Raw genomic sequence first — 16,923 nt, 5'->3', positions numbered from 1 at the left:
TCAATATTTAAACTGATAATGAAACATACATTACATTTTGAAAGTTCCACGTCAGACTGACCCTAATAATAGTTTGCAGTCTCAAATGTATTTAAATAATACGAAACTTTACAAGTTGTATCGAAGACAACCGTCAAGAAACTAGTTCCGTCGTCGACATGTTTACACCATCAGCCTGTAATTGTCCCACTGCTGAGAAAAGGCCTCTTCTCATACAGAGAAGGAATGAGAAATAATCCTACGCTTGCTCAAAGCGGATTAGTGATTTCAAACTGGTAATTTATAAACAATGTTTCAGTGGAACTTACTTCTCGTAATTATTATTTGGAAAATGTTGTCCTCCGTCAGTTATACGAGTATTAACATCAAATGAGCTGTATGCTTGTTCTAGTTGTGTGCGTCGATATTTGACGCTTGAAATTATATTTAAAATATGTCAACCTCTGGTGATACGTTCAAGTCGATGTTCACTGTCTCGTAGGTTGACAAATTATTAGGTACTTGACTGTATATTTCATCTTTGTAAATGACATGATATTTAAAAAAGACTATGTAATTCCATATTTAATTACTCAGTATTTCCAATTTCCAAGTAGTTTGTAGTCTCACAAACAACTACTCTTTAATATTTCCCACTTATGTTTAAAACATAAGAATTGTGTTGAAGACAACCATTAAGAAACTCTTTAAATAATCTACATTGTAAAAGGATTGTATCGACGAACAAAAGACGAATTTAGAAAGAGACAACTGTGGTATAAATGTTTCTGTCCTTGTCATTTTGTGCATGACGTCACTGACATGTCATTTGTTTTTTGTTAAACGTACATAATGGAAATTAGTCTTGTCTCTGTGTGACATGCGTCAAAATGTATGGGAAAGTAAGTTTTCTTCATAAAAATATTTGTCATGATTTTTTAATAAAGTGTTTGTGTCGATCTTTTCGCAAAATGTAAAGTACTAATGTACTCTAGTAGTTTTAAAACAAACTTACTTTGTACTATGTAAAATATGTCCGAGTGAGGAGAGAACTGTGTAATGTTGATGTATCTTTTAAATAAAATATATTTCATACGGACAAAATGCCCTGTAATGGCGATTACATAAATGAATTCTAGAATTAGTGTTTACAAGATACAACAACTGAATGTTGTTTTATTTATATTTGTAGTAGTGGTAGTGTTAAGCCTTTGGGTGTGGGATCATACACGCCCATTAACTCGGCCCTGGGGGGAGTAGAGTCACCTTCTCTACTCTTCACTTGGGCAATTCCTGTCTGGCGCGTCCATGTCGCGGGGGTGGGCATCTTACACTTCAGTAGGCCGGAGTGTGTAGTTGGCGAAGTTCAGCAGGGACCCAGTCCTGCGGGGTATAACGCGGAACCCGTGCCCAGGGTTACGGGTGAAGACCTCAACAAGTGGAGGCACATCGCGAGAGCTACGATATCCAGGAAACTGCATCATTGTCAACCACGAGCATTCTGTCAAGAATGTACGACTGAGGAGGAGGATGCTGCTCTACGGTCGTTCTACACAAGATATCCTTTTCAGTATTTCATGTGAACATGTAAGAATAACCGCCAAGAAACTCGTTGAATATCAGTCGTTCTTCACAAGATATCCTTTTCAATGTTTGAAAATACATGGAGTTATTATGTAGTAAATGTTTAATGTATTTGAAACGTTTAGCATCGTGTATATATTGAGTTCTATCGAGGAACAACTGTCAAGAATCTCTATTGTCTTAGAAATGTGGTGTTGTAATGTTCTCCAAGGGTTAATGAGAATGAATTACTCCGTGGTTCCTTTCCATTAGAACCTGTGCATTGTTCCATGTCTCAGAGACAATATTACTGACTGCTACTATGGCAAATGTTCACTATATACGGACTTGTGTGTGCGTCGATATATGTCGTACGAATTATATTGTCGGTATTTTTTCTTCCATGTTCATATCTTGGGTTCCAAAGCACATCCTGATAAAACGTTTGACATACGAGATACATCGGTCATCATTTCTAGGAACGTCTTGATGCGATATAGGTGCAACGACAATTTCCCCACTTAGAACGATACTAAAGTGGTCGTTATACACAGAATGTCTATGTTCCAACTCTCAATATTTCATGTGTGTAATATGAAAATTAGGTCTCTGTCAAAGACAACCGTCAAGAAACGTTTTGTATTGCCATTATATACGTACAGCAACATTATCCCAAATAGGATTACAGTTACGAAGCATTCTCCGCTTTGTCTTTGTCGTTATTACGTGCGACATAAAAATATTGTATTTATTAAAGTTGTAGCGAAGACAACCAGTAAGAAACGTTGAGTAGTGTAGCGACAGACTAGTTTGTTCTAGTTGTGTGCGTCGATGTTTGTCGCGTGAATTAGAAAATTAATTTTAACATTGAATCTAGCTCATCTAATTAATATTTATATTCAATTAATAAATGCCAATATGAATATATTGTAAACAATCAACTGTTTCCCTAAACGTTGGAACTCCAAAAAAAATGTCGTTTCACGTGGTCATTCCTATCAATATTTAAACTGATAATGAAATATACAAGTCCCACGGATGTTTCAGACTGACATGACCTAGTCAGTACCTGCAATTAGTTTGCAGTCTCAAATGTTTCCTACGTATTTAAATAATACGAAACTTTACAAGTTGTATCGAAGACAACCGTCAAGAAACTAGTTCTCGTCAACTGGAGTACCTAAATATTGTCATTTTCTTGGGTGCTGGTCGCATGAATTATATTCTGATTCATTAAATGATTCTTCTCTATGGGCTCTTTATTCATACAAAAGAGATGGAACACTAATATTTATGATCATTTCCAAAATTTGTGCAGTTCGTGTAATGAAACTGTTACGCTCAGTGAGTCTGTAAGTTTGTATCGAAGACAACCGTCAAGAAACTCGTTCATTCTACTAAAGTGTGCCTCAATAGTCGTCTTCCCTCCAGCTTACGGTCTACACAGTTCAGGGTATCGTCTGATGAGTAACCTATTCTTATGGGCTACGGAACTATTAGTCGTTCTATGTGGCAATTCCATATTGTATAACTCAGTATTTCCAAGTAGTTTGTAGTCTCACAAACAACTACTCTTCAATATTTCCCACTTATGTTTAAAACATAAGAATTGTGTCAAAGACAACCATCAAGAAACTCTTTAAATAATCTACGCTGTAAATTTCTTACTGAAGTTTGAGAATTCGTGGAATGTGGCATGTTGATAATTATGTTCCTATATCCGAATAGTTGGTAGTATAATAAAGGACTACTAACAAATGTTTCCTTCGTATTCATGTAATACGAACATTTTCTAATGTTGTATCGAATACAACCACCAAGAAACTCCACTAATCAAAATATACTCAAAATGACTCTTAGAACATTATGGTGCATTCACTGCACTGTTTTTCTAATCTGTGCTCAATGTTTTAATGAGTGTGTTAACACATTCACATTATTGACTTAAAATAATATATGAATTTGCTAAATAATGTTTCACGTATTTAACTAATACGAGAATTAAAGTTGTATCGAAGACAACCGTCAAGAAACACTTTGTAGAATGGATTTGAATAATGTTTGAAATAGAAGGTAAATTTATAAAGTTGTATTAAAGACGGGCGTCAAGTTAGAATCGCCTTCATTGTGATGCCACGTTGTAGCGCTCATTGCATTATATTGCTAGTTCTCTAGTTGTTATTTGACGCTTGAAATTATATTAAAAATAACTCAAACTCTTCGGATGCGTCCGAGTCAATGTCCACTGTGTCGTGTGTTGACAAATTATTAGGTACTTGACTGTATATTTCGTCTTTGTAAACGACGTGATATTTAAAAACAATTTGTCGTTCTATGTGGTACTTCCACATTATATAACTCAGTATTTCCAAGTAGTTTGTAGTCTCACAAACAACTACTCTTTAATACATATTTCCCACTTATGTTTAAAACATAAGAATTGTGTTGAAGACAACCATTAAGAAACTCTTTAAATAATCTACATTATAAAATAATTATTGTACCGACGAACATAAGAGGAATTTAGAAAGAGACAACAATAATATAAATGTTTCTGTCCTTGTCATTGTATGCATGACATCATTAACATGTCATTTGTTTTTAGTTAAACGTACATAATGGAAATTAGTCTTGTCTCTGTGTGACATGCGTCAAAATGTATGGAAAAGTAAGTTTTCTTCATAAAAATATTTGTCAGGATTTTTTAATAAAGTGTTTGTGTCGATCTTTTCGCAAAATGTAAAGTACTAATGTACTCTAGTAGTTTTAACACAAACTTACTTTGTACTATGTAAAATATGTCCGAGTGAGGAGAGAACTGTGTAATGTTGATGTATCTTTTAAATAAAATTTGTTTCATACAGACAAAATGCCCTGTAATGGCGAGTACATAAATGTATTCTAGAATTAGTATTTACAAGATACAACAACTGAATGTTGTTTTATTTATATTTGTAGTAGTGGTAGTGTTAAGCCTTTGGGTGTGGGATCATACACGCCCATTAACTCGGCCCTGGGGGAGTAGAGTCACCTTCTCTACTCTTCACTTGGGCAATTCCTGTCTGGCGCGTCCATGTCGCGGGGGTGGGCATCTTACACTTCAGTAGGCCGGAGTGTGTAGATGGCGAAGTTCAGCAGGGACCCAGTCCTGCGGGGTATAACGCGGAACCCGTGCCCAGGGTTACGGGTGAAGACTTCAACAAGTGGAGGCACATCGCGAGAGCTACGATATTCAGGGAAATGCATCATTGTCAACCACGAGAATTCTGTCAAGAATGTACGACTGAGGAGGAGGATGCTGCTCTACGGTCGTTCTACACAAGATATCCTTTTCAACATTTAAATATGCATAGATATGTACTAAATATTGAAAGTTTAATGTATTTGAAGCGTTTAGAAGCGAGTCTACATTGAGTTCTATCGAGGAACAACTGTCAAGAAACTCTATTGTCTTAGAAATGTGGTGTTGTAATGTTCTCCAAGGGTTAATAAGAAGGCCACACATGTATTTCTAACATATTTAATGATCAAAATATTGTCTAAAAGTTGTATTGAAGAACAATTATGAAGAAACTACAACCGATGATTCGTGCTTGTTCTAATTGTGTACATCGATATTACTATATTATAAATATTTCCTACACATGTCGTGACTGAAATGTCGTAAAAGAGTTCTGTGAAGGACAACCGTCAAGAAACTCATTAGATAGTCATGTACTAAACAATTCACATATAATTCTGATGATTTCCAAGATCTCAGTATGCGCTTTGTATTTCTTTGTCTGTTAAAGTAAATGTTGTCCTAAAGACACAGTACTTTATGTCCAGTTATGCTTCGAGTGTTCCACGTCTCACGAGGCGCCTTACCTAGCCACTATACCTGGTATGTAGCTTGTCGCCTCATACAACTACGATTTCAAAATGTTTATGAAGTGCGTAAGAAAGACAACCATCAAGAAACTAAATTAAATTGTATATTGTAATTAATGTTATGCAGTATCCGACATAGCATGTGCAACGTACATTCGTATGTTTGTACCGAGTCAGTATATCTGAGTGGTTTGTAGTACCGCGCGTGTTCTAATTGTGTGCGTCGATATTTGTCGTGTGATCGTTCATATAACTTAGTGCCAAATATAATTTAATACTAGTGTAACTTTTTGACTTCCAATATTAATATACTTAAAAGTATTTCTCCATACAGGAGCTGTCCACAAGCTCCTGCATACTGTTGTTTCGCTTCCAAGAACGTTATAGCGATCGTTTCACGTAGATACTCCATGGTACTAATCAATGTTTCTTCGTATTTACATAATGCGAAAGTTTTTCGAAGTTGTATCGACTACAACCAGCAAGAAACCCCATTATAATTGTACGGGCTGTATGCTCTCGTACATATGATGCTGTATGTAGTTGGTATGTGATGTCGGTAGGATCCCGATGTGTGTTCAGGGAACAGTCAAATGTAAAGACCACCGACACAAGTGAGTGATTTATTAACACTAAGATTAGATAAAATCATGTTATGTATAAAAGTCTTCATAAGTGTGCCACATAAGTACATCACACTGTCAGCAATACCTGCGGCGTGGCACAGTTAATTACAATAATAAGTTATTTCGTATTTATTAGCACTAAAATTAGATAAAATCAGGTTATGTACAAAAGTCGTCATAAGTGTGTCACATAAGTACATCACACTGTCAGCAATACCTGCGGCGTGACACAGTTAAATTACAATAATAAGTTATTGCGTAAGAATGTACGATGACTCGTACATATTTCCCACTAAACAGAGAAAGTACAATTAAAATGTATATAAATCGAAAGTAGATAAATAAATGAAGGTACAAGTTATAGTAAAGTGACATAAGTAACATAATTTAAAGTTATTAATTTGACAAGTTGCTAGTACTAGCGCTTAGGTTAAATTTGATGGCTCTAGGAAGTCCAGGAGATGTCGCGATGTCCACGTTTGATTGAGTGCGTCGTCCTAAGTTAGTCCTCTTTGTTGGATAACGGGTCATCTCTTTCGTCTTCTGTACTGGTATCAGGATTGTCCTTCTTCGTGTGTACAGGTAACGGGATCAACTTGATGATTGGTCGCTTAGTTTCACCACTCTTAGTCTTCAAAGTAGCGACTCGTACGTGACCATCCAGTCCAGGATGTACCTCTTTCACGCGACCCAATGCCCATTTGGTTGGTGGCATATTATCCTCTCGTATCAGAACGACGTCATCAATTTTCAAGTTTTCCTTCGAATGATGCCATTTAGCTCTCGTTTGTAGATGCTGAAGGTAATCGGCAGACCATTTTCGCCAGAAATCCCGATGCATTTTCTCTGTAAGTTGCCATCGAGTTCTAATGCATCTCGGATCAAGATCCGTCATTGGAGGAGACAACAGAGGTCCTCCTGTCAGAAAATGTCCCGGCGTTAAGTAATGATCTTCTGCATCCTCTGTCAGTGCACAAAGTGGTCGAGAATTCAGGCACGCTTCTATTTGAGCAAGGAGTGTAGTAAACTCTTCGAAAGTTAGTTTTTGCTCGCCTAGAACCCGTTTCAAGTGGTGTTTTGTGCTTTTGACCGCAGCTTCCCAAAGGCCTCCAGCGCTGGGCCACGCAGGCGCGTTAAGATGCCATGTAACGCCCATTTCCGCAACATAGGATAACCAGTCTTGGTTTATCACCTCTAATACTTCTTTATATTCTTTTCTGAGGAGACGTGAGGCTCCTACGAAATTAGTGCCATTATCGCTATACATGTGTTTAGGTGTTCCTCTTCTAGCGCACATTCGCTTAAAGGCTGCTAAAAACGCCGGTGTACTCAAGTCGGACACAAGTTCGAGGTGAATCGCTTTTGTAGCAAAACATACGAATACCGCGATATATCCTCGGGTCGTTTTTATCCCACGTCCTTTGTTTGCCTTCAGCTCCACTTGACCTGTGAAGTCCACGCCAGTGTGAGTAAATGGCCTAGACGGTGTCACTCGTGGCTCCGGTAACTCGGCCATCTTCTGATGATGATTGTGGCGATTGAACCGTACACATCTCACACAATTTCTTAGGTATTTCTTAATGGTCCGAATCCCACCGAGTATCCAGTATCGTTGTCTTAGATATGCCAAGGTAAGACTCGGTCCACCGTGTAGAGTTTGGAGATGTGCGTGCTGGATGATTAGTCCTGTAAAATGTGTATCTTTCGGAATAATCATCGGATGCTTTGAGTGTTCTTTTAGTTTTGAGTGTTGAAGTCTTCCACCTACTCTCAGAATATTCTTATTATCCAAATATGGATCCAGTGGCAGTAGATTACTCTTTGAAGTCAATGTACTTCCTTGTCTGAGTCGTAGAATTTCAACTTGAAATTCTGTAGCCTGAACTGCTTTGATAATCACTTCATAAGCTTTTTCAATGTCAATGGCAGTTAAATACGGCGCACGATCAGGTGCATCGTAAGCAATTCCCAGCGTATTATGTTTCATACTTGACGACGACGAGTGTGTCACCACGCGGTGATGTACGTTTGTTATGAAACGTAACACGCGCGCTATAACTCGCACGACATAGGTTATTGAACTGTGTTTGTTCAATATATCTTCAATGATCGAGTCTGATCTTTGAGCTGTATGTGTGTGTACATTCCTTTTCACCTCCATTTGAGGGAGGTCAAATTTCATGACTTCACTAGGGATGTCATCTTTGATCCACGCAGGGCCTTCCCACCATAGTGTATGTTGTAACAACTGTGATATTGTGAGACCTCTAGTTGCGCAATCAGCTGCGTTATCACTTGAGCTTACATGTCGCCAGCACGATGACGGTACAATGTCAAGGATCTCCTTCGTCCGATTCGCTACGAAAGCCTTCCAGCGAGCGGGATTTCCTTGGAGCCATCCTAGTACAACTAAGGAATCGGTCCAGCAGTATATTTGAACGTCAGTCTGTTTCAAAGCTTTTATCACCTTTTCTAACAATTTAGATAGTAGCCGTGCACCACACAGCTCTAATCGTGGCAACGTCATTGTATTTTTGCGTGGTGCGAGTTTTGTCTTGGATGCCATCATTCTTACGATGGAGTGTCCTTTAGCGTTGACTGACTTGAGGTATATAACTGCAGCAAACGCTCTTTCAGACGCATCACAGAATCCGTGTAGTTCTAGCGTTGAGTGTAGATTTCCGGTCCATCGTGGGATGGTAATCTTGTCGATGTTCTTTAAATCACCTAACAATTTGGTCCATTCTTCACGAATGTCCTCCGGGACCATGTCATCCCACTCCATATCCACCATCCAGATTTTTTGGAACAGTAATTTGGCTCTTATCGTAAGTGGGGAAAGCCAACCTAGCGGGTCAAATATTTTGGAAATATTTGATAGCATAATTCGTTTCGTGCAGTTTTTGTTGGATTCTTCAAATCGATGAAATGTAAACATATCCGTAGCCGGGTTCCACTGTAATCCGAGCGCGTTTGTCGAGTTAGCATTTTTGAAGTCAATTGTAGACGGATTAATGTGCTCATTCGACAACGATGATAATAATTCACAGCTGTTACTACACCATTTTCTTAGGTTAATTTTTGCGCCTTTCAGCATCTCGATCAGCTGGTGTTGGATTTCTCGTGCTTGTTCGATGGTATGACTTCCACTAAGTAGGTCGTCGACGTAGAAGTCATTTTTAAGCACTTCAGCTGCCAAGGGGTATTTATGTTGGTCGTCACTTGCAAGTTGTTGCATTGTGCGCATAGCTAAGAAGGGTGCGGCTTTCATGCCGTAGGTAACAGTGCAAAGTTTGTATTCTTTCAAAAAATGTTGCGGGTTATCTCGCCATACGATCTTCTGAAGCTGTTGTTGATCCGATTGGAGAAGAATACACCGATACATCTTCTCACAATCAGCTGTGTACACGAATTCATAAGTGCGCCATCTGAGTAGTAGTTCTTGAATATCCTGTTGTAATTTAGGACCGCATTCCATCAAATCGTTCAAACTACTTCCCGTAGATGTTTTAGAAGATGCGTTAAACACCACACGTAACTTTGTAGTTGTAGAAGATTCTTTGATTACGCCATGATGTGGTAAATAACACGCAGGCTCTTTGCGTTCGTAGCATTCTTTCATGTGTCCCAGTTTTTCGTACTCGTGTATAAATTCTTGATAATTATGACTCAGCTTGTCATTCATGAGTAGGCGATTTTCCAATTGTTTAAACTGGGCCACTGCTCGTGCTTTAGAATGTCCTAGATGTTTTTCGAAACCCTCTTTCATCGGCAAGCGTACTTCGTATCTCCCGTCTGGTAATCTCCTAGTTGTTTGTGCATACAGTTCCTCACAGAATTGTTCCTGTTTCGTCATCGTATTTGAGTCCGTTGAGATTTCTTCCATCTCCCAATAATTCGCAATGTCTTCAATCCCATTGAGTACTACATTGCAGTGGAATGTTTGCACTCGTCCGGATAAAATCCAACCTAATTTTGTTTGTTGGGCGATGGGTTCTGTCTCCGATCCTTTGATCAAACCGCTCATGATAATTTCCGAGTAAACTTTGGCATCCAGTAGAATGTCAATTTGTTTTGAAATGTAATAATCAGGATCAGCGAGTTGAATGTGTTGAATGTGAGGATATTGTTTCCTTTCAAGTGTATTGTGTGGCAAGCTGTTCAGTAGTTTTGGTAGAACCAAAGCTTCAGCCGAGAACGCGTAGTCACCGTGAATTGACGTGCAGTCGAGTTTGACTATGCCCTTGCTTCTCTTCATCGAGGCGCCCACGCCCGTTACTGAAGCGTTCAACTGGCGGCGGGGTAATCCTAGGCGTTGCGCGACGTTTTCAGTGATGAGGGTTACTTGTGAACCCTGATCTAACAGTGCTCTAAACGTCATGTATGTGTCGTCAATAGCTCGTACGCGTATCTGTACTGTTGTCAAGAGAATCTCGTCGTCATCGCTGGTTATGTTATTCGAGCTATTTTGACGCGATGATTTAACTGTTGTATGACCTCCTGTTGCGTCGGGTTCATGATACGAGTCGTGCAATAACGAATGATGTTTCTTATTGCATATTCTACAAGTTTTCATAGAATTGCAACCGCGTTTGTCATGAACATACAAACAATTACTGCAGAGTCGATGTTTCGTAACTATTTTCAATTTTTGCTCTGGTGACATAGTTACAAAGTTCCTGCAGTGGTATAATGCGTGATTTGCACTATTGCAGATGCAACAATTCATTGTTGTTGACGCAGCGTGTACGAACTTTGTCTTATTTCCAGCACTGAAAGACGAATTTCCTTTGTTGTTTGTTGATGACCAATCTTTCTCCCTTTTGCCAACGGGTTCAAGTGCTGTAAACTTTCCCTCAAGGAACGCCATAAGTTCCTCAAACTCTGGAAGTTCCCGTGGTGTCTTCCGTGATTCCATGTAGTCCGTTCTTGTTTCTGGGTCCAGTTTCTTCACCAACAAATGCACGAGGATAGGGTCCCAAGTAGTCGTATCTACTCCCAAATTGTGTATCGCGTGAATACTTTCCATCGTTGTATCATAGATTCGCTTGATCTCATTAGAAGTTTGCTTCTCAATAGTGCGCTGATTGAGAAATAATTCAATGTGCTTAGTGAATAACACTTGTAGGTTATTATAGCGATGAAATAACAGATTCCAAGCGGTCTCGTAGTTGTCCGACGACACGTTCAGATGTTGAATAAGACGATGAGCTTCACCCTTTAACTTCCCTTTCAAATGTTGCATTTTTTGTGCGTTAGTTAACGTGGGGTTATCATGGATGCTACTCTTGTACAGATCCAAGAATGTTGGCCACTGAACGTAGTCACCATGAAACGTAGGTACGTCCATCTTAGGGGTCGCCTCGTACTGATGTGCAGTTGAAGATATCTTTCGATTTAAGACTCTTCTCGTATCTTTGTATTTTTTCTCGTACACAGAAAATTCTTGTTCGTAAGTTTCATCCTCACCTTGCGAGATGTTGTCAATCTTAAGGTGAAGGTTGTCAATGTCACGCCATCTCGATTGTAGGCGCTTTAATTCATCCTCCAGCTCCCACTTCTCCACAATTTTTGTAATATCAATGCTATTGATGAGCCTTTGCAAGGCTCGAAAGTTTGTCTTTTGCTCACTCATCAAATCGCTAAGAGCAGGTCTTGCTTGAGTTGGAGGGTTGAGTTCCTCTTCCACTGAAGGGTTGAAATTTTGAATCAAGCCTTTGATTCTCTCGTAGAGCCTTTGAGTATCCTTGAAGACATCCTTCTTAAAGTACTCCTGCCCTGAGTAATCATCACCAGACTGCAGCAGCTGTGTGTGGTTTATGTCGAACTCTGCCCATAGGGAGTCAAGACTACTTATCCGTTTCTTGATGTAAGAATCAGTCCTCCTGCTGGCCGAGTCCTTGTTGAAATTGCTGTGAATCTTGTGGATGTTGTCAATGATTTCCTTTTGCCTTGCGATAAGTTCTTGCATCTTGATGGTTGTAAATCACCAAAGTGCGATGTCAACGGCAGAAATCACTGAAGTTAGTTCGTCACTTGTACGGATCTTCCGAAGTGGAGTTGTTTTTCCAAACACGGTCGTGGTTCAGTGTCACTTCCCGGAGAATGTATTTTCTTCCTTGTCAGTGATAGTTTTCTAATGGGTTTGCACTTCATATACTTTTACGTATAAGCAAAACACCACTGCGGTTACCTCGAAGGACCAAAATGTACGGGCTGTTTGCTCTCGTACATATGATGCTGTATGTATTTGGTATGTGATGTCGGTAGGTTCCCGATGTGTGTTCAGGGAACAGTCAAATGTAAAGACCACCGACACAAGTGAGTGATTTATTAACACTAAGATTAGATAAAATCATGTTATGTACAAAAGTCTTCATAAGTGTGCCACATAAGTACATCACACTGTCAGCAATACCTGCGGCGTGGCACAGTTAATTACAATAATAAGCTATTTCGTATTTATTAGCACTAAAATTAGATAAAATCAGGTTATGTACAAAAGTCGTCATAAGTGTGTCACATAAGTACATCACACTGTCAGCAATACCTGCGGCGTGACACAGTTAAATTACAATAATAAGTTATTGCGTAAGAATGTACGATGACTCGTACATATTTCCCACTAAACAGAGAAAGTACAATTAAAATGTATATAAATCGAAAGTAGATAAATAAATGAAGGTACAAGTTATAGTAAAGTGACATAAGTAACATAATGTAAAGTTATTAATTTGACAAGTTGCTAGTACTAGCGCTTAGGTTAAATTTGTTTTACGTATAAGCAAAACACCACTGCGATTACCTCGAAGGACCAAAATGTACGGGCTGTATGCTCTCGTACATATGATGCTGTATGTAGTTGGTATGTGATGTCGGTAGGATCCCGATGTGTGTTCAGGGAACAGTCAAATGTAAAGACCACCGACACAAGTGAGTGATTTATTAACACTAAAATTAGATAAAATCATGTTATGTACAAAAGTCGTCATAAGTGTGTCACATAAGTACATCACACTGTCAGCAATACCTGCGGCGTGGCACAGTTAATTACAATAATAAGTTATTTCGTATTTATTAGCACTAAAATTAGATAAAATCAGGTTATGTACAAAAGTCGTCATAAGTGTGTCACATAAGTACATCACACTGTCAGCAATACCTGCGGCGTGACACAGTTAAATTACAATAATAAGTTATTGCGTAAGAATGTACGATGACTCGTACACGAACATTTTCTAATGTTGTATCGAATACAGCCACCAAGATACTCCACTAATTAAAATATATTCAAATTATCTTGTCTTTGTACATTTCGTTGTGGTATATTCACTGCACTGTCTTTCTAATCTGTAATCTGTGAATTTAAACGATACGTCTGTGGGTCTGTGTGATCATAATATGTACTGTAAAACATATCTCAACAAGTCTCAAGTGAGATATTCATGTTTCTATAATATACAATAATATGGGATAATTGTCGAATTTATCTTAATTCGTCCTCTGTCTGTGTCTTGTGACTTATAGCCATCGAATGAGCTTCACGCTACGTAAATAATATTTCCTACAATATTATTACGTTCTATCGAAGAACAACCGTCAAGAAACTCGTGTCTGGAAACTTCTTATGCAATTTTGTAATTAAATTGTTCTTCTATATGACTTTTCTATTTTGTATTATAAAAATGTGAACATAGAAAGAAACTCTTTACATAGTCTATACAACAGACTGTCCAAAGAATGAATAGTTTGGCTCAATCAGACTCCATGAACTATGTCCTCTGTCTGTGTCTTGTGTCTTATAGCCATCGAATGAGCTTCACGCTTGTTCTGATTGTGTGCGTCGATATTTGTCGTATCAATTACAATATTGTATTTTATGTATGCTGAATATCCCGCTGGTATACGTAAGTATTATAACAAACTTCGTATTCGTAAATTAAATAATAAAGAGGTTATATCAGTCACATAATGTTAAAGCATCTTAAATCTTTTATCGAAGACAACCGTCAAGAAACTCATTAGTTCGTGAAGCTAGCAGACAAGTTTACTTCTTCATTAGTAAAGCAATATATTAATTGACTTTAATCGGGATTATTCCCGACAAATTACAAAACAAAATGTTACTTTCGTGTTCATAGAATACGAATATTGTCTAAAGTTGTATCGAATACAAAATTGTATCAAAGACAACCATCAAGAAACTTATTGAGTAGTCTATGAAGTTAAATGATGATTGTGATGTGCTTTCTAGTAGTTTCACAAACAAGTACTCTTTAATATTTCCCACTTATGTTTAAACATAAGAGTTTTGTCGAAGACAACCATTAAGAAACTCTTTAAATAATCTACATTGTAGGGTTAATTGTATTTTCCCTCATTTCATGATTGAAATATTGTAAAAGTGTTGTATCGAAGACAACTATCAAGAAACTTCATTGTATTGTTATGTAAATCATCGCTAGAGATTAAAGGTAATCCACATCTCCTTTAAAAAGAGACAACAATAATAATATAAATGTATCTGTCCTTCACGACGTCACTGACATGTCATTTGTTTTTTGTTAAACGTACATAATGGAAATTAGTCTTGTCTCTGTGTGACATGCGTCAAAATGTATGCGAAAGTAAGTTTTCTTCATAAAAATATTTGTCATGATTTTGTAATAAAATGTTTGTGTCGATCTTTTCGCAAAATGTAAAGTACTAAACTCTTACTTACTCTAGTAGTTTTAACACAAACTTACTTTGTACTATGTAAAATATGTCCGAGTAAGGAGAGAACTGTGTAATGTTGATGTATCTTTTAAATAAAATATATTTCATAGAGATAAAATGCCCTGCAATGGCGAGTACATAAATGTATTCTAGAATTAGTATTTACAAGATACAACAACTGAATGTTGTTTTATTTATATTTGTAGTAGTGGTAGTGTTAAGCCTTTGGGTGTGGGATCATACACGCCCATTAACTCGGCCCTGGGGGAGTAGAGTCACCTTCTCTACTCTTCACTTGGGCAATTCCTGTCTGGCGCGTCCATGTCGCGGGGGTGGGCATCTTACACTTCAGTAGGCCGGAGTGTGTAGATGGCGAAGTTCAGCAGGGACCCAGTCCTGCGGGGTATAACGCGGAACCCGTGCCCAGGGTTACGGGTGAAGACCGCAACAAGTGGAGGCACATCGCGAGAGCTACGATATCCAGGGAAAATGCATCATTGTCAACCACGAGCATTCTGTCAAGAATGTACGACTGAGGAGGAGGATGCTGCTCTACGGTCGTTCTACACAAGATATCCTTTTCAGTATTTCATGTGATATGAAATATGTATTGAGATAAAATATATGTTACATTGAAGAACAACCATCAAGAAACTCATTGAATAATATATAATCTTACTTTTGTAATTTCCAAAATATTGACTTTATAACATGAGAAGGTGTTTGAAATAACTCCTCTTCATTATATTCGATCAACCTTGTATCGAAGACAACCGTCAAGAAACTCATTAATTCACTATCAACTCTTGCAATGCTCAGCAGAACTTGAGTAATTGTTGCTCTCACCAAATAAACATGAAGCTTAACTTGCGATTGAATTTCGCCATTTGAATAAGTATTCTGTCATTGTGTCTGTATCGAAGACAGCCGCCAAGAGAGGGGCTGGTGACGATATACCGTCGTCCGCGCATGTTGTAATTGTGTGCGTCGATATTTGTGTTGCGGATTATATTGTTTTGTTCCATGTTCTATACATGTAGAAAGTTTTGGTTCTGTTGTAACAGACATCTCGTCGTGGTTCAAATGTTTTAAAGGTTTACTTAAATACCTGCGACATAATGATCAAACTAATTCAGTGGTTTGAAGTATTTTAATAATACGAAACTTCACAAGTTGTATCGAAGACAACCGTCAAGAAACGTTTTGTATTGCCATTATATACGTGCAGCAACATTATTCCAAAAAAATATATAATATATTATCATATACGTTTCGGTACTATTGCAAGCGCCACGATCACAGTTTAGACGTGACGTACTAGTAAAAAAGTTTAATTCAAGAAAATGTTTTCCAGATTTGCAAACAGTGTCTTCATGGAATTCTTTGGTCGAACATGATATTGTTGTCATCTTGGTGATACAATAGTATTTAATAAGACAACCGCCAAGAAACTCTTTCAATATAAAGCCTTTTAATGTAATGTGTTCGTGGGTTATGCAGCTTGTTTCCTTCATTTCATGATTGAAATATTGTAAAAGCGTTGTATTGAAGACAACAGTTTTCAATGTCTTGTGACGGATGGTGTAAGCTACGCCATTAAAGTCCTCATTCCGGAATATCCATGTGTAATATCTCAACATTTCATGTAATACAGTAGTATGTATCGAAAAACAACTATCAAGAAACTTATTGAGTGATTATGAGTGTACTTAAGATATATCTCGTTTTTAATTATTCCGACTACACACAGATCATTTCTAAATATTCATGATTACAACACAAGGGTTCTTCCGAAGAGTAACCGAATATAAAGAATTAATATTCTTTAATATTCTCAAGACTCAATATAAAACATCAATTTCCCCACTTAGAACATTATTGTGGTTCTACGTGGTATTTCGATATTTCAAGTGTATATTTATATTACCTAAATATTCCATGTCTCACAAGGCGGGGCGCTGTGTGAGTGAGTGTAGTACTTACAACACTATTGTAATGTCGGCTGTGTATTATGATATTACAATTTGCCAGCTGCTTACAAACATTGCCTATATGATCAAAGTATTGTATTAAGAGTTGTATCGAAGAACAACCGTCAAGAAACTCCGTTGTGGTATACTGATTGTCAGTACCTCGTAAGAGATACTTCCTTGTTTTTTCTTCAGCC

At 37.9% G+C, this 16,923-nt stretch overlaps 1 protein-coding gene across 2 annotated transcripts; it reads right to left on the bottom strand.

The window, feature by feature from the left end:
• Positions 1–2,584: 2,584 nt before the first annotated feature.
• On the bottom strand, positions 2,585–15,855 carry LOC118269109 (uncharacterized). 2 transcript variants are annotated; one of them, XM_050701006.1, is made up of 2 exons: positions 12,844–15,855; positions 2,585–12,254 (listed from the first exon to the last, which is right to left on the bottom strand). In XM_050701006.1, the coding sequence occupies exon 2, from the start codon at positions 12,007–12,009 to the stop codon at positions 6,541–6,543; it is 5,469 nt and encodes a 1,822-aa protein (XP_050556963.1). In that variant the 5' UTR covers positions 12,010–12,254; positions 12,844–15,855; the 3' UTR covers positions 2,585–6,540. The 2 variants fall into 2 exon arrangements, with proteins under 2 accessions (XP_050556963.1, XP_050556962.1); XM_050701005.1 differs by having other exon boundaries at positions 4,270–12,231.
• Positions 15,856–16,923: the final 1,068 nt, after the last annotated feature.

This window comes from Spodoptera frugiperda, chromosome 19, assembly GCF_023101765.2.
Source record: "Spodoptera frugiperda isolate SF20-4 chromosome 19, AGI-APGP_CSIRO_Sfru_2.0, whole genome shotgun sequence".
NCBI classification, from domain to species: domain Eukaryota; kingdom Metazoa; phylum Arthropoda; class Insecta; order Lepidoptera; family Noctuidae; genus Spodoptera; species Spodoptera frugiperda.
Note: the sequence above shows the minus strand (reverse complement) of the source record. Positions and strands in the feature narration are given on the sequence as shown.

What these genes read in the sequence shown, in the direction of transcription:
- LOC118269109 (XM_050701006.1), bottom strand. Translation starts at nt 12,009, where the DNA reads ATGCAAGAACTTATCGCAAGGCAAAAGGAAATCATTGACAACATCCAC.